We start from the raw sequence: 23,813 nt of genomic DNA on the forward strand, positions 1-23,813 counted from the left end.
TTTCAAAACCATAAAAAGTCTTACCCCTACAGATTTTCAGAAAATATACTATGAAATCATCATAAATCTCAGAGTACACATAAATGTTCTCTCCCATAGAAGGGCCTTTGTATTTCACAAATGTGTAATTCTATGCCCCTAATAAGCTATTTCTCAAGCCAGGCACTGGTGGCTCATGCCCATTATGTCTCCTACTTAGGAGGCTGAGATTTGAGGATCTGGATCTGTGGTTCAAGTAGTAGATCACTAGCCTTGAGCAAAAAAGTGCAGGGACAGCACCTCTGCCCTGAGTTCAAGCCCCAGAACCAGCACCAAAAATATGCAAATCTAGTTCTCATCCAATGAGTGATCAGATCTTTTCAAATAACATAGCAAAACACAAAGCCTTTAGAACATCATCTCTAACTAGTAGCTGAAACTCTGCCTTGGTTCATAAGCATGTTCTTGTCACTGGCGATACTCTTCTGATAGACCTTCCAGCCAGAGCTGAATAAGCACTAACTGGTTCTGCTCATAGCCTTATTCTGCCATTACTCTAAAACTTCGCTGGAGACAGTTTTCCTGAAGATGCCAAAAGAGCCTTCAGTTCTGCAGGAACACATGCTGTGAAGGCACAAGTATGTAAGTTTGTGCTGGTGGTGACATCCATTCAGAGACCAGGGACTCTCTCTGTCATCTCACTGCTCAAATGGCAGAACAAATTCCACCTATCTGCCATCTCAGAAAGTGGGAAATAAGGCCCTGGGGGTAAATCAAAACAACTAACTGATACTCCCGATCCTACACCAAATAACTAACATGGGAAAGAACACCCAATCAATAGAAGGAGTGGGGTAGCCAGGACACAGCATGCTTTAATATGGGCAGATTTTTCCTTTCCCAACAGACGACCATGCCATCTAGTCTCTGAACTATATCCTCCAAGAGAAGCTCAAGAGCCTGTGATAAATTGGATTTAAAGTACATTATTGTACGTACTATTTTAAAATGCCTTGAATTCTAATAAACATGAAACTTTAAAGTGATACCCTTTTAATATTAATATAGTTTCTTTAGATTAAAAGCATGGAAAGTTTCTCTAATGCAAGTGGGAAGGTGTTGATATTTGCCACACTATATTACACGGGAGCTCACCTCTTTAATGTGAGCCTTGTAAGGTCCAAATAATGACACATCAAGCCAGAATAATGATGGCCATAGAGAAATAAACACACCAAATCTTGCAGTCACACCAAAAGAAAATTTTCAGTTCAAAAAGGCAGCATTTCCATAAAATGCAAAATCACGAGAAGCTGGAAATGCAGGACCAGAGTATTTTCCTCTACCACAACAATGAAAATGTTACCATGGAGGAATATTAAAAATTATAACAGTGCTCACTTGAGTGCCATAATTAAAACTGTGTCAACATTTTGCTTGTAAAATAGGTTTTTTCCAAGGGAGGTTACATATTAACCATTATAGCTGACTACAGACGAAGAAGACACATAGGCTATTTTTTCCTGCTAAGAAATACAATTCAATGGAATCAAATCTTATGAGAATCATATAATCAGAAAAAAAAATCCTGACAGATGTAAAAAAGAATTTTCAGCTTTAGCAGATGCAATAAGAATATATATTCTGGCATTGTTCATTTACAGTGTTTTCGAGTTGAGAAACTGATAAATGCTTTTATTTCTAGCATTTACATTAAAAATTTGTTCTTCAATGATTGTTTTAGAGACATTGCATATGACTGCTTCATAGATATGAAAATAGTAGAAGCTCTTGATAGCGAAGGCTTGTCCTGAGGTGAAGATAAAGACTCAATGTTAGAGGGACCACAGTGAAAACTACTATAAAGCCTGTTGTGTTTAACTTTCAGATACTTAGGATCATAAAAAAAAGAAATGATTAGAATTTTTCTTTAGTTCAGTTGTATAACACAGGAGGAGTTCTTAAAGGACAAGGAAATGTAAAGATAAGAAAATGTTCAAGTTGGATCTACACTATAAATATATATGAAACATATACGGGGTTATGTGCACATATACACAATTGAATAAAAGATGGTATACTTAGAGGAGGCCACAGTGATGTCACTTCTCAAAACAACTAATGAACAATGTAACAAAAGCAATAGCACGAAGTCTAAGTATTTTTGGGGGGGGTGAAGTCAAGGGAAAGGGGACAGACCAATGAGAGGAAAGGTGAGCAAATACAATCGTTCTACCTAATTCCCACATATGAAAATGGAATCGCATAGCTTGGGGAAACAGGTGGGACTGGGAAAGATGGAGAAGATGATGTCAAAGGTGACACTGATCAAGATGTGTCATACTCCTAATCTGACTGCTTAACTTGAAATCTCTTTGTATAGTAAAAATCGTTGTCGTCATCATCATCAATCATCATCGTCATCAATCACCACAATAAAAAAGGCAAACACGGTGATACCCTTTTTAGCCTTGAGAAGTAGCTACCAATTTGAGTCAATTGTTTAGAAAGCAAACTTAAAAGATTGCTAAGAAGATACAATTGACCTTATATGAGTCATCTAACTTTTCCCATGGAAAAATGAATGAGCTTAATGAATAAGCTAATTTCTACCTCTAAGATGTATGTCACCTACGAATCTAGCAGAAATATGTTTGAGTACAATCCTCCAAAACTCTTGTAGGTGGGAAAGGCAACCAAAATGAATGACTGTGGTGAGGATTCAAGCCACAGATTCTTTTTTCTGAGCATTAACTTTACTTGTAGTAGTTTCATTGTTAGAACCTTCTATATAGTTCAAATGAGTATATTCCAAAATGTAATTGTGACACAATTTAAGTGCCTCCTTTTTTCCTTCTTCCTCACCCCCTCCCTCTTCTCCTTAGCCTCCTTTCCACATTCTTTTTTTTTTTTTTTTTTTTTTTACTAGTCCTGGGCTTGAGCTCAGGGCCTGAGCACTGTCCTTGGACTTTCTCAAGGCTAGAGCTCTACCATCTGAGCCTCAGCACCACTTCTGGCTTTTTTCTATGTATGTGGTACCAAGGAATTGAACCCGGGTCTTCGTGCATGCTAGGCAAGCACTCTACCACTAGGCCAAACTCCTGGCCCTCTCCTTTCCACATTCTTGAAACAGAAATGATAGGACTGAGAGGTGAACATTGTCAGATTCAGGGATTATATCTTCATAGTTTCTAGAAGTGGCAGTTCTTTTTTTTGTTGTTGTTGTTGGTGGTGGTGGTCATGGAGCTTGACCTAAAGGCAGGGCACTGTCCCTGAGCAATTTTATTCAAAGCGCATGCTCTACCACTTTGAGCCACAGTGCCACTTCTGGCTTTCTGGTGGTTAATTGGAGATAAGTGTCTCATGGATTTTCCAGACGAGGCTTTGAACTGTGATCCTCAGATCTCAGCCTCCTGAGTAGCTAGGATTACAGGCGTGAGCCACTGCACCCTGTTGGCACTTCATTTCCTCTCCTCCACCACTCTGTCCATCCAAAGGTCACCTATCCCCTTTTCCACGAAGACTGGGTAGATGAGTATGCACAGGAGTCTGAAGACAGATTTTTGTAAGTCTCTTTTCACAAAAACAAGGCAGTATTTTTTGTCTATAATATATATTTTTTATATTTTGTGTGTATGTTCATATAGATCCACATGCAGAGAATTTACATTATACTAAAATTCCTTTTAATTTCTAGGAACATATTTGATCAGATTATAATAGCCAAGTAAATAGATTCCATTTCATGAAATTAAAATAATCTAAACCCAAGAAGCACACATTTCAAATTAGTAAGGTGACTGCTACAAGGGGCAGTATTTATTGAGAATTGCAGAGTGTGATCTTACACATTAATTCAAGTGTTTACTATAAGGCTCTTATAAATTTTATCTCTGGAAACTAGGGCATACTAAATCCACTACCACAACAATGTTCATTGCAGCATTATTCACCATAGCAAAAATATGGAACCAACCTAGATGTCCCTCAGTTGATGAGTGGATCAACAAGTTGTGGTATTTGTACACAATGGAATTCTATGCTGCTGTCAGAAAAAATGACATCGACCCATTTGTTAGGAAATGGAAAGTCTTAGAAAAAATCATATTAAGTGAAGTAAGCCAGACTCAAAGGAACTTAGGCTCAATGGTTTCCCTCATTTGTCATAATCAGTAGAAACCTTGGGCTCTACTAGCAGAGATCTGCAATAGAGCAAAACCTTGATACATAAGGCCATATAGTATGAAGCTAATTGAAAAGACCTCCAAGATATAGAAACAAAAGCCATATAATGAATGATTGTTGTCCTTAATGTACTATGTTATCTCTATCTCTTTTGCTGTCCCTTGGTTATCTCACATTATTACAGTATCTCACTTTGTTATCTGATATATTGGATTTATTTGTATTTGGTTATTTGAAATTTGATAGGGAAGGGAGGAAAACCAAGATGGGGTGGGGGGGTTGGAGGGGAGGATAATGGGGACCAAGACATGTGAAAGGGTATCAATATATGTGAATTAATGCACCTTCTATCTGGCAAATATCATGTAACCCTTTTATTAATTACAATAAAAAATAAAATAAAAAATTTATCTCTGGACTATCTTTAAAATACTATTCCAATGTAACATTAAAAAACAAAACTTTATAGATGGCAAAAATGTCTTCAAGGGCACCAGAATACAGTTAATATTACCCATGCCAGGGATGCTGTGAGGCAAATGAAACTTATTATTGGTCATCTCATGTCTGACTAAACCATAGAATAAATAAGTATTTGACCTTGGAGAGTCAATTTGTCCTTGAGCCAAAAGACAAGATTTTATCCATTGAGTCAGTGATGGCTGGGATTGCTTCCAAACATTACGTGATGCTGAACAGTTGCCATGAGCCTTATGAATAAGATGTTAGTGCTTGTGTACTTATATAAAACATCCTACTGGATGTTAAGGGGACTTTGTATTTGGTTTGTATGCCATTAAAATTTTTGGACAGTAGAAAGTGAGATAAACCAGTTTGATGAATAGAAGAAAGCACAGTATACCATCCACAAACAGGAAATAGAGAATGCTATATAATCACACTATTGTGCAGTATTTCCCAGGTACCACATGCAAAAAGGATGCATTATCTGGGTGAAATCAGCAGAAACAGATCTTTACCCCCCTGAAATTGATTGACCCATGTCAATCAAGGTAAATGTGGCTCCATGAAAAGGAGGCAAGACTTAACATCCAAAAATTTGTTCCCAGTCTCAGTATGTGGTTCAGTGGCAGAATATTTGCCTCTCATATACACGCCCCCTGAGGACATTTAATCTTTAATATTACAATACTTTTATAACAATATATTTGTCCATTTAAGACAAACATCAATACACTGAGTATCAGTTTCATCATCTGCAAAGGAAGGGTGATGAAAGAAAGTTGGAAGAGAGAGAGACAAAGACAGACGGAGATGGACAGAGGTTTGAATCTAATTGTTTTTGTGTAGTACCTAGCATATTCTCACTTGGTTTATTTGCCTTGATTCTCTATTAAGGGCAGTTGAATTGTGTGTGACTCATTTCAAATACCAACTTACTTTACTAGTGTGACAAAACTAAAATAATGATTGTTTGAACTAATTACTTCTCTTCTTACTTTGTTCTTCTGTGTGAAAATTGTTTATCTTTTCTCTTTGTTCACTGATTTCTCTATTTCTTGAATTTGCAATATAAATCAGGAACTTACCTGGTGAGAAAGAAGTCTGCCTCCAGTACACATATGCACATTCTCCTTTGCCATCCAATTCAAACCTTCCTAAAACCCAAGGCTTACTCTTGACTGAAGTATCAGATCAAGGATCTTAATATGTCTCTAAAAATACACTCAGGGGAGTTGATATTAGGGGAATATCCTACACATTTTGGAGGTTTTTAGACTGTTTTTTTTTTTGAAGAGTTCAGACATTATCTTTCCATGCTACCATATTTTGATATCTTAAATGTTGCTGGCACATTTATAAATTTCAGGCTAAAAATAATCTATTTTACTTGTAGACATGTCCCAGAGTATCCTGAATACATCAGGCCTTGGAACATTTCTTTGTGAATTGATTCATACCTAATGAACCCATACCAATTTTATTGGCACATGTACTCCCCTCTTGAAATCAAACCTTTAATAATAAGATGTTGGACCAAATGAACCTTGCAGGCTCAAGAAGCTACTTCATTCAGGTCACTGGCACAGAAACCTTCAAATCCCTCAAATAAGTGATAGCATGCTGAATTGGGTTGTCCAGGACATACCTAAGTGGTTTTAAGAGTTTATAGTTGCCAACTTCCATATGAAAGAATCCTTAAAAGAATGCTCCAGAGAAAAGAACCCTCAAAGGTCAACCTGAAAGTTTAATGGAGAGGCGGTCTATCTCAAGAACTTGAACAGCACAGGATGAATCACTGTTAGAGGCCCTACTCTACTACCAAGGGAATGGAGCATAGAACAGGGGCCCTGCCAGCTGGTGGGGGTGGGAGAAAGGAAGTGTAGGCTATCCTTGAGTTGTTAAGGTATGCCACTCCATGACAGCTCCACTCTGGCTTTTGATGTGTAAAAAGCATATATCACACTTCATTTACCAAATTCATTGCATCATAGGGTAAATGTCTGGGGAAGAACAAATCCTTTATTCATTTGAAGATACTAGACAAACACATCTTCAGGAGGCTCAAATATGAGGATCACAGTTCGAAGGGCAGGAAAGTCCATGAGATCCTTTTCTCCAGTTAACAAGTAAAAAGTCAGAACTAGAGGCATGATCCAAGTGGTAGAGTGCTGAGCCTTGATCATAAAAGCTCAGAGACAGGAACACACACACACACACACACACACACACACACACACACACACACACACACACACCACCCTAAATCCATACCCTAAATAGATATTTTGTTTTGTTTTTCTTTCTTACCAAAGTAGGAATTTCAGATAGATTTAGGACAACAAAACTTTGATCAAAGAAAGGGGATGGGAGTGAGGAACCGGAGCCAATCATTGAAAACAAGTCAGTATCAAAATGAGTCTCAAATGTCAAATCCAATGTGTAAGAATGATAGCAACAGGGAGAAGAGGGGCGCTCAGTTTGGGTGGGAGAAATAGGAAGACAGATGTGAGAAGAGGTGGCCCTGAGAAGCAACACCAGTGACTCTACAATCTCAGAAGACATGTGAAGGAAGAGACCACAGTGCTGAAGGAATGATAAGGATATGGGAGTGGCTAGAGTAAGTGGAGGTGTAGGGGCTCAGGTGGTAGAATGCCAGTCTTGAATGAAAAAGCTAACAGTGAACATGAGGCTCTGAGTTCACACCCCAGTACTGGGGTATGTGTGTGTGTGTGTGTGTGTGTGTGTGTGTGTGTGTGTGTGTGTGTGTGTGAGAGAGAAAGAGAGAGAGAGAGAGAGAGAGAGAGACAGAGACAGAGACAGAGAGACAGAGAGAGAAAGAGAGACAGAGACAGAGACAGAGAGAGACAGACAGAGACAGAGAGACAGAGACAGAGAGAGACAGAGGTGGAGATGGAGACAGAGACAGAGAGGGACAAAGAAACGAGCAAGAATTAACAAAAGTGAAGCCAGGTACAGTGGCTCAAGCCTGTAATCCTAACTACTCAGGAGGCTGAGATCTGAGGATCGCAGTTCAAAGCCAGCCTGGGCAATAAAAAGCTGAGAGACTCTTATCTCCATTTAATCAGTAGAATATGGGAAGTGGGGCTATGGATCAAGGGTAGGACGGTAGCCTTGAGCTGAAGAACTCAGGGACAGTGCCCAGGCCCCATGACCTCCCCCCCAAAAAAATTTACAGAAGCAAAACTGCAGAATAGACAAGACAATATCTCCCACAGGCAATCCATGAACGAGAGAACATGGAAGCCCGTTCTGGGAAATCACAGATTGGGCACATTCTCCCTCTGAGAAGAAGAGCAATGGGAACCTTGAAGGTAGACAGAAAATTGGAAAGGAAAAATAAATTAGGCCCAATAACTAGACCTAGCTTGAAGAGTAGAGTAAGAGTGCAATGCCAAGCAAGTGTGAGCTGTTCATGGGGATTTCCTGGGGCTGGAGCACTGCTGCAGTGCTCAGTCTTTGTGGTCTGAGTAAGCGTGAGAGCTCAGTGGTGGGCAGGTCATGGAGAGCTGAGACACAATAAAGTCCTTTGTTTTCGTGCTGGAGTTTCCACCCTTCTGCAGAGCATGCACAAATACCCGATGAGGTCAGAACCCAGGAAAGCTTAGACTAACACCAATTTGAAATAATGAGTTTTATCTTCTGAAAGAAAAAAAGAGTGGCCGTTGCTTTAAGTCTCATTAGCTTACCAATATACTAGACATAAAATGAAGTCATTCTCACAGACTCCACAAAGTAATATTAAAATTGAAGCTTGTATTTCTTTTCTAAATATCAAAAATCCCCCTGGATTGATTTGATTGCCACATTTCCCTCATAATTATCTTTTCTCCTATTGCTTAAAAAGCAAGACATGACTAGTCAATAATTTGATGAAGCGTCTCTAAATGCCACTTTATGCATGTTGTTCACTCAGTTCAACAAAAATAATTCTTTGCGGTCTAATGTGGTAAAGAATTTGGTGAGGCTCTGTGTGAATAAGGCCATCTTCATCTCTTCCTACATAAATATTGTAAACAGTAATGTTGCCCAAATAAGGGATGCATTAAAACAGTAACTCAATTCACTGGCTTAATTCACTTTTAGAGCCTGTTCAGGTGAGACTGAATTATCACCTAATGACCTTCTTTACTATTCAACAACAAAACATTTTTAAGCCAGAAATAGTGTGCAAATAGAACACTTGAAGGAAAATTATAATCATCATAATACTGACATTTTAACACCTAAAGACTTAACTGCTTTACAACTGTAATATCAGAAAAAAAATCTCAGGCTAAGTATAAATATGCTGTTGAATTAGGGAACAAATGAAAATACAAACTATCAAAAAGCAGAGAAATGCCTCTAACTCTTAGATGCTTAATGTATGAGGCTACTATCCACAGCTTGGAAACAGAAATAAGGGGCTTCTTTATTGTTTAACTTTTCTATTTAGAAAGGATGTGTAAAAGAAATATAAAGCTGATGCTTAGATGCCTGTACCCTATTTTTTTTTTGCCCTATACTTCAAACATCTACACGCTCAGGAGCCTGCTCTGTGCAAATTAAAAATAATCTTAATATGTGTACAGATCAGTTTCGCTATGTGAGCCTCTTACCCTTATTTCTCAAAAAGGAAAGATGTTGTCCCTGGAAGCTGGAATTTGACAAATCATGACGAGGCAGGCTGACAAGAGAGCCATGAGGAGAGTGAGACCTGTGGTTTCAACTGTGTGCCGATTTGGAATTTACTGCATTTTCTGGTTAGAGTAAGAAATAGTGCAGACTGTATGAAGCACTGCCCAACCAAACGCCCCTAGTACCCCCTCCGTTTACACTTCCCACCACACAATCAGAATGAAAACATTTGCTCTATTGGTAGGCAGTGATAAGGATGGATTTTTTTTTTTAAGTTTCCATTCTTAAGTGAAAATGAAAGAAAAATACTCTTCTAGATGTGTTGTGCCTTTGAGCTCCATTTGAAAAAAAGCAAAAAAAAAAAAAAAAAAAAAAAGGCAGAGAAAGCTGCTGTGAAGGTCACCGAGTGAAAGAACTTCCTCGGGGCACAGAATAAATTAAATCCCAAGGAAAAAATAAAATGTGATTTCCAGAGTGTGAGGCACAAACTCCAAATGACAATGATTGACAGCCAAACTATATCCGTGCAATATCCAAGACTGCACGTTCTCATTTACCTCAGTGTAGCCAGCAAGCGCCCATTAAACATCCGTCTGATGCCCAAATTAACCTTCTTGGCAAACTGAAAGAGGCACAAACTATCATAATCAACCTTTCATTATCACAGCAGCCTCTAGTTAAAGGGTCAGAATAATTGTGCCATCAGAGCCTTGATTGTTTTCAATCAACAGACGGCTGGAGTGACAGCTCAGTGATGGAGGAGTCTGATGAAACCGCACCAGGCCTAATCAGAGCAGATGAAAGGAAGGCATGATTGGTGTAAATGAACAGTCGTGCCTCTCCTTTTCATTTACAATCTGAAATTACTCTTAAATTTGTGGGGTTTTTTCCCCTCCCTTATGAGCACCACTGAAAGAATGTTTGACTTATTATGAGTCCTGACAGTGCAGAGTTATAAAACACAGGTAGGGTTATCAGCTGAGGCCTTAAGTGGGTATTCAGCATAATTCTAACAAATTCACTCTTGAAAAGCACAAAATGACTAAAAAGCCTTCCAATGACCTAACCTCTCAGTGCTGTTTGATTAGCAGACCCATTTATTTTGCTGGCACTGTAAATGAGAAGAAGATAAAATTGAGGCAGGCATGGCCTGCAAATGTTTTCTCTCTGTTTTCAGTAGAGGTTTCCTCTGCCCCTAAATCCTTCCAGTTCTATTGGTATCCCAGTGAACACGAGGAGATTAGAAGAGTTTATTCAGAAAGAGGTGTGCATCTAAGACAAATGAGTTTTGGTTAAGAAGGTGAAGCAATACCAGGAACTGCAGGTCATACAGATGAAGCTGAAACCCACTAAATCCAATCTGATCTCAAAAAAAAATAATAATAGTTTCGGGATAAAAAAAAATCCTGAAACATTCTGCCTGAGAGGGCTGGCAAAATTTGGCATGCAATTTGAAACAGTATAGTGTTATATTTGCACAGCTGCTTTTGTTAGCAAACTCTAGGCATCAATGTTATTAGAAATTTGGTGATGAATGTGGCATACCCACCAGGAGTACAAAAAAAATAAGCTTCTAATTTCTATTTTCTTCTTTAATCTTGATATCAACAAGTCAATCAGGGGAATGTTATGATTTAAGTCAGGACTACACAACAAAAAAAAGCCTTTTAGCTGCAAAAATTAATACGTACCTGTGGATGATGTACAGTTGGGGATGTTAGACTTTAGGGATTTTGATTATTCGTGATTGCAATTTTCTGGATTGTGTACTTTGGGATTCTAATTCACATCAGTAGAAGGCAGAGGAGAGAGCAGCTAGTGGCTTAGGATCCAGGATAATTTTTTAACCTCTTCACTCAAAATTTCTTTTATATAAGAATTAACCAAGTAATAAAAGAACTATGAAAAACAGCCTTAATGTTTCCTTAGCAAACTAAGCAAAATTTGTTCCATGAGACCCAGATCTCCTTTTATGGGCCAATTACTCAGATTATTCAAAATCCATATAGTTCTATCTGTATATAGGTAGACTGCTAGCAGAAAATCAACAGATCTGTTATGTGGCTTTCTGTAACATCTCAAAGTTTTGATCTGGAGTTCTGAAAATAATTTTCAAAGTAAGATAGTGATGAACAGCTCAACATATCTAATTTCCAAAACCATTCTTACTGTCTCTCATTTTCTCAAGTGTCCAACTTGTGTGGCAGGTGACTTCATTTCCTGTGTGCTTACAGGCGTCTCCAGCAAGCTTTATCATGACACACGCTCCATCCATCTCCTGAGGAGTTGGTTCTCTCTGTGTAAGCTTGGCTTTTAAAGCCATGACTTCCTTCTGCCCAGAAGGCAGTTTGTGTATAGGTCAAGTAGGGATGGCTTTGGGATGCTGACTGCACATCGGGCTTAAAACAGGATTTTCTGACTGGTTCACAAGGCATGAATATGAAAGGCAGGCCAATTTAGGTAAGTCCCTATTCTAAGCCCCAGAACACAAGGAATGTGGAATTAATCATTCTAAAGCACAACACAGCCTCTTTACATTGCCTAAATCTTACATGTAATGAGAAGAGCAAAAATATTCTTCAGGGGCAAACCTGACGGATCACCCCCCCTTTTATTTACTAGATTATTTACTCTTTATTGGATTTATAGGAAGGCTTCGTTCCAAAGAATACATAGTCCCAGCAGTAGGCAGAATAAGGAATCCCACACAGTGTCAGTCTCACAGCCAAAGAGCAATGACTAAGTGTATTTGTCTTTAAGCACCGTCCTTTCTGGATGGAGAGGTTTAGTTTTACTTTCAGCTGTGAGTAATTTCCCATTGTGATTGGCTGACTTATAGTCAATTTAGTATAATTAATGCCAAATTACATTGTAATTCACATAGAATTACAAATTAAAAGCTATATTAAGAGCAAATGAATTAATCAAAATTAATGATATTATGCTCACTTCCCCCTCCCCCCAGTGTTAATAAGATAGGTCTTCCTAAAACGTTTAAACTTTAGCGTACCATTCATCACTCCTTTAATTACTCAATTTCCTTGTATGGCCAGAGGAGGTAATGGGTGGCCATTTCTCATCAACAAAAACACACAGAGAAGATACATCCATTCAGTCTTCAGTGTGGGCCCTGTTTCACTTGTGTCCTTGAACATAAGTACAATCAGTATTAGTTGCCAATCTTTTACAAACAAAAGGGAACAATGTTAGGAATCTTTCTCCCTCCCTCCCCCCTCTCTCTCTCTCTCTCTCCCTCTCTCTCTCTCTCTCTCTTTCTCTCTCTCTCTCTCTTTTGGTAAGGTAGTCAGTTATGGGGCTTGAACTCTGGGCCTGGGCATTGTCCCTGAGCAATTTAGCTCAAGACTACTGACCTATACCTTGAGCCACAGCTCCACTTCTGGTTTTCTAGTAGTTATTTGGAGTTAAGAGTCTCATGGTCTTTAGTGTCTGGGCTGGCTCTGAACCGTGATCCTCAGATCTTAGCCTCCAGAGTAGCTAGGATTACAGGCAAGAGCCACCATGCTTGGCAATGTTAGGAATCTTTAGAACCCATCAAGGCCTCTTTTGTCCTAACAGGATTTATTTTCCAGATTATGCTTTACCTACCAGATGATTGGAATCTGTTTGTAGTCTCTTTCAAGTCAATGGAGATGGTCAGACTAGGAGCAGTACATCTCTCATCTTGTCTTATGGGCATAATAGAGCCTTTATCAATGGATCCTGTCTTTGATTATTATCTGTTTTCCACATTTTGTTTTCCTGTGCAGAGCACTGAACCCAAGGTTTCAAGCCTGCTAGGGAAATAGTTAACTCTGAACTGTTTAGAGGGTTTTATTTTCACTTTGTAAGTGAACAACCACAACAATGACAACACATACACACACACACACACACATACACACACACACACACACACACACACACACACACACACACACACACACACCCATAAGTAAGAAACCACACTTAAGGATGTCAATATTCAACAATAAACACTAAGGCTTCTCTAGGTTTCTGCTTTGAATATAAATGTCCTCAAACTCCTGAGTTACTCCACAGATTTCCTCTCTTAGACTGCCTAGAGAAAATGTCTACATTCTGCCCCAGCCAGATCACATGAACACAAGGCCACTCAACTGGACTGCTATTGTAGGAACTGAGTCCATAAGTTCATTTGTATTAGGAAGGGACAAGCATTTATCAAAGTCAATAAATTAATAATTTTCTCTCTTTCTTTTAGACCCCATATCTTAGCCATCAGCTGTGTCAATTTCTCCTGCATAAATTTCCAGGTTTTCAATATATTGAGCATAAAATGAAGAGGCGATGATGAATCGTTTCTGTTTCTTGCATTCCTAGATACAGACAATAGCCTCCTGACTTTCTCCTACACAGTCTGGATTACTGTAGCAGAAATAATGGCACTCGGCTTCTCTTTTACACTGATTTAAATCTCCTGATAGGATTTTAAAGTGATTCTCCCTTATAAGCCTTCCTTTCCGGCTCTGTACTTCACCACCTTTTACTTTGATGTAATGAAAGGTGGTTTCTTCCTCTGCTAGGAAATCTCTATCCCTTCTTCTTTCTTAATCAATCTATCTAGAGCCCAATCTTCTGAGCTGTGATAAAAAAAGACTCTCAACAACACTTGCCCATGCTGTTTCTTTTAGAGACATTTTGGGGACTCCTGCAAAGTTGCACAACAGGTGGAAATAAAAACCGGTCATTTATTAGGCTATGTCTACCACTGGCTCACTCATTATAGAGTAATCTATAAAAATCTGACTTAGAAGATATATGATGTACTTGGATGTTCTTGCTTTGTTGTTGTTTTTGTTGTTATTTATTTGTTTATGTGTATGTGGGGGGAGAGGGGGAGAGAGACTGCTTAAATTAGGGACTTGGCATATTTCAAGAGAATACAATGAGACTTCCATTGAAATCTGCACTGTGAAGTACATCAGTCACTTTTGGTTTCTCAAGCTTTTGGTTTCTTTTTCTTTTCCCTCCCAGTTAAAATTTGGATAAAATTTTCTTAATCAAACTTAATGAGGTGTATGCGAGACCCAGATGAAATTATGTGCAAAATGCATTAAAATATGAAGCTCTCTAGACTTGTAAAGAATTATTATTGTTGTTATTATTGATGGACTTCTGTGCCTTGCCTCAGGGTTTCTACCCCATATACAGCTTATGGTTGGGTTTTATTTTTAAATCCCTGATAACCCAGGTAGCAGCAATATTACTGCAGGCCACCAATGCATAAGTAATATTCTCCAGTCATCTTCCTTTCTTCCCCCTCCCCCCCACCCTTCTCACAGCAGCAACAAAAATATCAGTCTGGAAACAACATGAATCACAATGAAAATTAGAAGCAGAGAACATAAATATGTCATATCTCATAAATCACCTTGTTGTTCTGTTGTGCTCACTTTTTAAATTTTTTTTTAAAAAAAGGAAAAGCAAAAGAAACTATTAACCCATGGGAACAGCGGCACATGAATACAAGTTGGGTCTCTGTCATTTCTGATAATCACCGCCCCCTTGCAGCTACTTGACAACCCACAGCTCTAGTGCTAAGGATTAGTTAAGCCAAGTCCCTCTGAAATGAATGTGTCATGTGTCTCACAAAGGCAAGCCGCCCAGACAAACAACAGCAAAGCCAGTAGTCAAGCTACTAGGGGATGATTCCTCACAGAGGATTTAGCTGCATGTAGATCAGGAAGGATGACTAAATATATACTCTGGCAGCTTCAAGCTTAGAAATAGCAGCATTGCTCAGTGTCCAGCTGGGGGCCCTTAGAAGATAAAACACCCTCCAGGCCACACTATTTGGGATGCAAAGAAGCTCCTGTGTACTCTCTTCACTAATGTCTAATAAGAAGGAAATGGAGACATCCTCCTCATATTTGTAAGGCTGCAGCGTAGCTGAGAGAGCTGTAAGATGTTTTGGAGAAATTGAGAAGTGGTACAAATTTGATTAGCTGAAAGAATGGTAAGTCAAAAAAAATGGAAAATAGACTGAGATATCACATAGATGCCCTGAAAATGCCTATCTGGCCAAATGATATACTAACAATGCTCCAATACATGTATGAAATGGGATTGAGGAAGGACAGGGGTGTGATGCAAGCTTAGTTTTGTGTGAGGAGCTAGTTCTCAGGACTCTGTTATTCCATTTCTATGTGTGTAAAATGTGAATATCCAAAGAAGGTTTTAGTAAATAGCAAACTCCCCTTTGCCCCCATCAGTCTGACTTTTTCGACTTGTACTATTCCCTCATGGAATAGCAGAGGTTGCAAAGCTTTTTAGAGGGTATGTACACAGGAAGCAGAGTTAGCAATAAACAAGGCATGGCAGAAGAGGAAAAGGAAGTCTGAATAGTCTGAAAATGTCCACATGATAGCATCCCATTTCAGATGGTACCCATTCATTTCAATATACCCTATCCATCCCTACTGGGACTGAACCAGGCATTGTAGGAAAAGAGCAAGAAGCAAAGTTCACATAGACTCTGCTGTGCCCATGAAAGCATGGCACCTTGGTCCTTCACGTTACCTACCTGGCCTGCATCCATCCCATCAACAAGCAATAAATGAATAAAAGAATCAACTATGGCCAGATAGAGTTGGCACTCCGTAACTGTTTGGAATGAATGAAACAATGGAGCATGACAAAATTACAATGGCAACAGAGACAATGAGGCAGGTGTGTAGGTTGGAAAGGGGACCAGAATGATCAGGCAGTTCTTCATGTCTGCATCCATGCATGTATGTATTTGCTGTGTTGGAGGTTATACCATGACCCTAATCATGCCAGACAAGTGCTCTACCACTGAGTTATATCCTTAGTGCAAATACATCCCATATTTTGTAAACCCATAGGATTAATTTGATATATCTTTGTGTTCATCACACTTAACTGAATTTAGAAGACTACATTAGAACCCAACAGACATGAGTTTGGTTTCTAGCTGTTTTGAATCTCAGTTTCCCTATTCATGTCATTGAACAACACAGGAACAAAAAACTCCATAATGAACGTGGCAGCGTTCTTGAAACTATGATATGGTATTTAAATAAGAAGCATTATGACAGCATTGTTTCCCGTATCACAGTTGGAAGTCTTTGCTTCTCCCTGGCCAGAGGTACATTTGGGTCAATTTATCATCTAAGAGATAAAAGATGAAAGCTGAGAATGTCCCATGTCCTCTACTTTCTAACTATAAAGAGATAGAAACATTTTCATTTGGGTTCACCTTCTGGGATTTCTTTTAAAGAAAATGGTCGTATCAAGCTGTAATGTGGGTGATTTTGTGGTATAGATAAAAGCTGAGGTGGAGTTTGTCAACAAAATCCACTACATTTGAAGCTGTTGACCATTCCAAATGACACGTGACTTACATCTCTGGAGCCATAAACTGAATGTGTTATTACAAGTATAATTTATGGAAGCAAATCTCTGACAGCAATATAAGGAAAAATGCAGACTTAGAAAGGCAAACTTGTTTTGTCTTCTCCATTTCCTAGACTCCATAGAGTGTTATGTCAGCATGGTAGGCTGTTTTATTATCCACTCCATGCATTTTAATATGGAAACTCTTCCTTATTGTCTGAATTTATTATTTATGGTGTGCAAGGGAACAGTATGACATTGTACACTGCACACGCAACAGGCACAGTCTCTGGGAGTGCATAATCGAAGACAAACTTAAACAAGATTAACCTGCCTACACAGAGTCCCCACACCTGTCACACTCAAATGGGCCATAACTAGATTAACTCTGCTAATATCTGCCTTGGCATCAACCACGTGACTATGAATTGCTTGGCATAATTATCTACTTAAGTCCAGGCAGATTTAGTGTCAAAATACAAGTAGGAGACGTCCTCAAACCCAAAGCTAGTGAAAGAAAAACACTGATAATATCTCAAGGCTTAAAAAATTAAGATGTCCCTATGAGTCCTAAGTTTTCTGCACTCAAAGTAGGAAACAGTAAGTCAATAATTAAGTGAAAACAACCTACATGTGAGATGAAAGTGAAATTGATCTCACTAACTTAACATTTTTGTGAAGCTTCCTAGAGATTTAACATTCATGCTTAAGAATCATTCACTTTTATTTGCATAATTAGTTAAAATAGCCTTTGTGCTTGTAGTACTTTGGGGGTATGAAGTAAAAAGTCACATGTTTGAATGAATGGCAAAATAAAATTAGGCTGATGTGCAAGGTTAATATGGAATTATTTTATTCTAGGTTGTTTTCTTTTTAATGAAGAGTTGCTGTGTTTGTCTTATTTATTCAAAGCTATTTAATTAACAAATAAGGATTATTTATATTGAAGTTGTACAAGGTGAAATACTATACATACATGCATATATATACATACTAATGATGATGGTCAGATTAGTTAACATATCATTTATTGCCCATGTAATTTTTTCATATTTAAATTTTTATTTAAAGATTTTATTATCACTGATTTTTACATCATATTTCAAATGTCATGTTTAACAAACAAGTATTTGAGAAGGGAATCTCTGTATACATTCACTGGCACATAAATTTTAGAACATAATTAGATACATATTGACCTTTATAATATAACATTATGTTTATACAGTATATATCCCATCATAGATTTTTTATGTCTATGTAGTTATGTTTATATCTCCAAGACAGTATCAGTAACCTTAGGTACCCGAATATTGAGTCATCACTCTTGTACTGTTTGGATCTAATATCCACATATCAAGGAGACCATGCGCCTTTTGTTCCTTTGGTCTTGACTTACCTCACTCAAAATGATTCACTCTAGTTTCATCTACTTCCTAGCAAATACCATTATTTTTTCTTGTCTGTTGGCTATGTAGAATTCCATTGTATATATGTACCACATTTTCTGTATCCATTCATCTGTAGTGGGGTATCTGGGTTGTTTCCATCACTTGGCTATTGTGAATACTGCATCGATGAATATGGTTATATACCCATGTAATTTAAATCCTCAGAATTTACCCACCTTGTAATTGAGGGTTTTGTACCCCTGGCCAGTTTTTCAATTCTCCTACCCAAGCCTCTTGTGCAAAGAGCTAGATAAAACCTGAAAGCTAGTGTGAGGAACCTTTGGCCTCATGCTTCCTCCTCATCTCTATCTAATTTGTTCCCTCTTTCTTTGAACTCAGCAACCAACTTGCTGTCTTTCATCTGAATCTTGAGAAATCAGTAGTTTTGAAACATAAAATCAAATGGTTAAGCCGTATTGAATGGAATCTCACAAAATAAAAGACAAACAAGTAGTTTTTTGAAAGGACTTCTGTCCTTATACATTTAAGGTATGGAGGTGATACAGGTTTCTATTTTACCTGTGAATACAGAACAAAGGTAGCCACTTCTAGACTATGGGAAGGGGATAGGGGAAGAAAATATCTCAGAGAAATTAGGAAGCATCCTGCAAGAGAAGATACTTAAAGTAAAAAGGTCAAATGGAAACAGAAAAGCATATATGAGGCATAACCTTGGGACATTTCACAGATTCAGAGATGTACAGGACAGATACTTGATCTTGTAGCACATTTTGTCAAGGAAAGGGACTGGGAAAGGGAAGTCAGGGCAAGGTAAAAGAAAAAAAGAACAGAGTTTGTTCAGTAAGGATAATTTGAGAGTTCTTATGACAGATCTTCAGAGCTAGACTGTGTGAAGTCTGGAGAATAATGAAAATTAGACCTTTCACAGAAAAAGGAATTGCCTCAGATTACATTATCAGTATATCGTGGAACAGCCACCTGGGTAAACGTGTGTGTGTTTACTGTGCTCTCACCTAAGCTACTGGTTGCACATATTAATCAAATAGCACTGCCCCTCCATCCACTTTTCTATTACCTGTCCTACTTTGTGCCAATTTCCTTTCTTTTCCCCAACAGCCCTGGCTTCACTGTTCTTCTTTAAGACATGGGATGGGGATTTGTCAAAGTCAATGAGCACTTTATTACAGTGAGAATGTTTCGTAATGAACAATTCAGCAATTTAATGAGATTCTGTAGATCTGTCTCCAGCCTGTCCATCAAGCTTCACTTCTATAAAGCACCCTGACACTAATCCTCTGGCATACCCAATCTTCACCCTGGGCTGAATATTAGATTCTTCCATGGTATATTGCATTACTAGTATAACCTTGGCAAAAAAAGATGAACTTAACTATACTTGAGGCAATATAGCTGGTCTGATTTGATTTTTCTCTATTGAGTATGAGGGAATTACTTATTTACTAAGATAAAGAGAAAGCAGTTTCCTATTGCCCAGTGAATGCCTAAATTGATATTTGTGTGAGTCTTTTAATTCTTTTTTTGAGGACTAGATCTTAAAAAGAAATCATTATTGCCTGCAGCTAAAATAAAGTTTCAAAAATTCTACAGTACAATATTAGTAATGTTTAGAGAGACAATTATGATAACTCTTAAGTGGACAATATGAAATTTTCTTGACACTCAGACATTTGCGCATCAACTTGTCAATCTCTTGAAATGCCTTCATTCGTGGTCCCACAAGAGCAGAGTCACTACAAGTAAGGCCATATGGCCTCAAAAAACTTCAATTTAGTTAGAAAAGAGTAAAGGCAAAATACATGAGACTCATTCTTCCTCCCTTCAGAAGTAAAGAAAATATGGCTATTTCCCACTTGGAACTGACAAAAGTGAATTCTGATGACTTATACTATCAGGAAAAGCTACCAATCATAGAAATCCCTCTTAAAATCACATTTTCACCAACCCTTTCAACTTGTGCCTGCATAAACATTCTCAGAAATACCCATGAATCAATGAAAACTAGTGTTTTTTTTTTTCTTTAAATCAAGACAGCATGGAACAGTGGAGAGTTGGGGTGGATATAATCAGACTTGGCTTTGAAGGCTAGATCTTTTCTGGAATTCTGAGCCAGCCACTGAAGGTTCATTCTATTAACCTGGAAGATTTGGGGGTAGGGACAGGAAGTCCACAGGGCCTTTTGATAGTAAGTTATTAAAATGTCCAAGACTGACTGGCCCTCAGCACACTATATCTCTTCAACAATAAAGATGGAAATTGGGCAATGAAAAAACACAAGGAGAGAAGAAACTGAGGTGTAAAGAAAATCATCCATAATTGACAACTGTAGATGATTGATTAGACTGGCATTGAAATGCTTTCTGAATGTAATTAAAATATCAGCAGTTTATGATGCCATCATCCAATAGTGCACTGCGCCTTTCCTTTGTATATTGGACGTATGGCTATTCTGCAAAGGATCGGGAAATCCTGATCATTTAGCACATTGGTATTTGTGGACTGAGAAAGTCAGCATTAAAGAAAAGGGAAAGATGGCCTTCAACTATTTCCCAAAGACACCAGGGGGATTACTCAAGACTGGAGATTCACAGAGGAGGATGTAACTTAAGACACAAAACCTCCTCCTGCACCTTAGACGAAGCAGTGACATAATGTAAAAAGAACATTCCGTCAGGCAAAAGAGGCTTAGGGAAATAGGAATGAATACAGAGTGAACAGGGAGGGGAGACTTCTCTCACTGCTGTGCCAGTTTCATTCAATTTGAGGTCCAAGCTGCTATCTACAGAATTTTTTTAAATCCTGTTTGTTGTTGTTTCAAAAACTCCCAGAATTGGTGTCTCATCCATCTAATCCTGGCTGTTTGGAAAGTGGGCACCAGGGGATTGTACTTTGAGGCCACTGGGGCGAAGTGATTGCAAAGACCTCATTTCAACCAGTAACTGGGTGTTGTGACATACCTCTCTCATCTTACCTAGTGGGAAGAGTAAACAGGAGGACTGTGGTCCAGGCTAGCCAGGGCTTAAGTGTGAGACACTATCCTTCAAATAATGAAAGCATAAAGGGGCTGTGGTGTGGTTCAAATGGTATAGTGCTTGCCTAAGAAGACCAAGGCCCTAATTTCAAGCTCCAGTAATATTTTAGAAAGCAAAGCGAAAGCCAAAATGAATTCTGATATCACTGGTCTTGAATGTGCATAATTTCACTTTATAATTCATTCTTCCCATATTCACTTGAAGCGACAAGTTTGTTTTTTCCGTGTGTGTGTGTGTGTGTGTGTGTGTGTGCGCGCGCGCGCGTGTGTGTGTGCGTGTGTGTGTTTTCCGGAAAGAAAAAAATATCCGTTACCTTGTTCTGATGTAGCCAGGTTAGGGTTTCAGGAGGCCACAGTAAGGGTCTGCCCCAGATCTGCACCTTCCATCCTGAGAATTAGGCTGCATGGCCAGCTCATGTCTGAGAGCCTGGAGACCTACCATTCTTCAACCATTTGCCTGATCAGGATTTCTAAAACTTCAACCTGCTGAGGACCAAATTCCAGAAGATCCTGGTAGCTGCTCTCCAGTCCCTCCGCATCCAGCCCCCCTGGACACCAAGGAAAGCAGCAAATCACCCTTACCTGCCAGATCTGCTCTTCACTCAGGGAAGTGAGGCGGTCACTCTTCAGCACCTCCTGAAGCAAGCAGTAGGGAAGCATGAGGACGTCCTCTGGACGGCTTTTCAGGAGTTCAGAGAGATGTTTCACTAAGAAATCGATCACTGCCTTCTCCAGCAAAGTGAGGTTAAAGAGGTCAGCAAGTCTGTACAGATCCAAGTAATTAAAGCTATTTAGTTCCTGGGTGCCAAAAAATAAAAATGAAAAAAAAAAACAAAAAAAAGATCTTTAGAAATCAATGCAAAAAAGAACAGACAAGACATTCAGGATTGCTTCACTGATATTCACTTATTTTAGGGAAAAGAGAAATGGGATTGTTAATACTAAAAAAAAAAAAAGCTCAGTTAGGAAACCAGGAGCCCTTGGTAGAGATGTGTTCTAAACTTCCTCAGTTTCCCTCTCCTCTTAAAACCCGTATATTGAAAGACAGCTTTAAAAAGAAACTTACTCCCAGGGAGAGGGCACAGAATCAAAAGACACTGCTCTTATCTATTTAAAGCTAAGTAATATACTGTGTGTTTGTATTATATCCCAAACCTGTGTTAAACTCTTAACTGGTATTTTCTCCTGTCTCAGCTCTTTTGAATAGGTATAAATGTCTTCATTTAGCAAATGGTGAATTAAAAAGGCTGGCATAGTATCCTGGGTGTTCTCAGTGTCTTCTCTGCAGCCATTCTTTGCCCTGCTGTGTGGCTTACGACATTGATCTCTAAGGAGAGTATTTCCTGGATTCTTTTAGCATCTTGGCTTCCAAGATGGGTTTGTTCAACTGGACATGGAGTGAGGAATGATGCTGTCTGACATAAACATTCTCTGACACTGGGCTCTGTTTTGGGTTTACCTCTGCAACTAGTAGCTCCCACCTGCCTAGATCTTGCTCCCAGTCAATTTCTCTTCCTGAGCTTTAGGTTTATTCATTACATATAGAAGCAAACATGTCTCTAGCCTAATTCTTGGAACCCTCTCCCTGGAGGCTGTTTCAGAAGAAACATAATACTATTCAATATCATTTGTTTTTATACATTTGTTTGTTTTGGGTGCCAGGCCTAGAGCTTTAATTCAGAGATGTTGCATTGTCTTTGAGTGTTTTTGTTCAAGGATGGTACTCTACCATTTGAGCCATAGCTCCACCTCTGGATTTTTCGGTAGTTTAAATGGAGGTAAGAGTCTCATAGAATTTTCTGCCTGGGCTAATTTCAAACCACAATCTTCACATTTCAGGTTTCTGAATAGTTAGGATGGTAGGTGTGAGTCATCAGTGCCTAGTAAGTCACAATACTTTTAATACATAACTTTAGCTTTGTAGAACTCATTTCAGACTTATGGTCCCCAGAACTTGAAAATAATAAATTCTTGTTATAGTAAGCCAAAAAAACTGAATTAAGTTGAATTTAAAATAAAATATTAAGGGAGCAGAATGCAGGCAAGAATGAATTGGACATATCACAGAATTGAGAAAAATAAGGAAATGGGTGGGTGAAAAGGGGAGAGTGAAGCTGTTGAGTGGATGACACAGATCTAGATGCACTGTACACATAAATTGCCTTTTTAAGTGGAAAACCATTCAATATAGAACCTAAAATTTAAGAGAAGTGAAGGAAAGAGGGCTATGAGAGGGTGGGTGAGAAGGATGGAAGGGGTGGCACTGAGGAAGAACCACTGAATTCACAAATTGCTTTCTTGAATGGCAACTCCTTTGTACAACTACTTAAAGAAAGTAAGCATATTCAAAACATAAAATACTTTAAAGTACAATAAAAGTGGTTTTATGAGTGACATTCTATCTCATAACTCCTTTTAAGTACTCTCAATCTTAATGGACATGCTTTCTTGATTACTTCATTTCTGTGTTTTTACATCTTTTAATAGCATCAATTAGTACTAGGGGAATGTTTTTCTTTTTTCTTTTGCCAGTCCTCAGGCTTGAACTCAGGGCCTACACACTGTCTTTGGGCTTTCTCAATGTTAGAACTCTACCACATGAGCCCCACCACCACTCCCAGCTTTTTCTATGTGGTATTGAAGAATCAAACCCAAGGCTTCTAGCATGCTAGACGAGCATTCTACCACTA

General features: G+C 38.6%; 1 protein-coding gene across 1 annotated transcript in view; it reads right to left on the reverse strand.

Annotated features, from left to right (window-relative positions):
* Window positions 1-23,813, reverse strand: part of Klhl32 (kelch like family member 32) — a 188,347-nt gene that overhangs the window by 37,333 nt on the left and 127,201 nt on the right. Inside the window, exon 6 of the mRNA XM_090338397.1 lies at window positions 21,706-21,921. Within this exon, the coding sequence (XP_090194523.1) occupies window positions 21,706-21,921 (216 nt within the window). The remainder of the gene's footprint in view (window positions 1-21,705; window positions 21,922-23,813) is intronic.

Source organism: Megascapheus bottae, chromosome 8, assembly GCF_031878675.1.
Source record: "Megascapheus bottae isolate mThoBot1 chromosome 8, mThoBot2.hap1, whole genome shotgun sequence".
In the NCBI taxonomy this organism is placed as follows: Eukaryota; Metazoa; Chordata; class Mammalia; order Rodentia; family Geomyidae; genus Megascapheus; species Megascapheus bottae.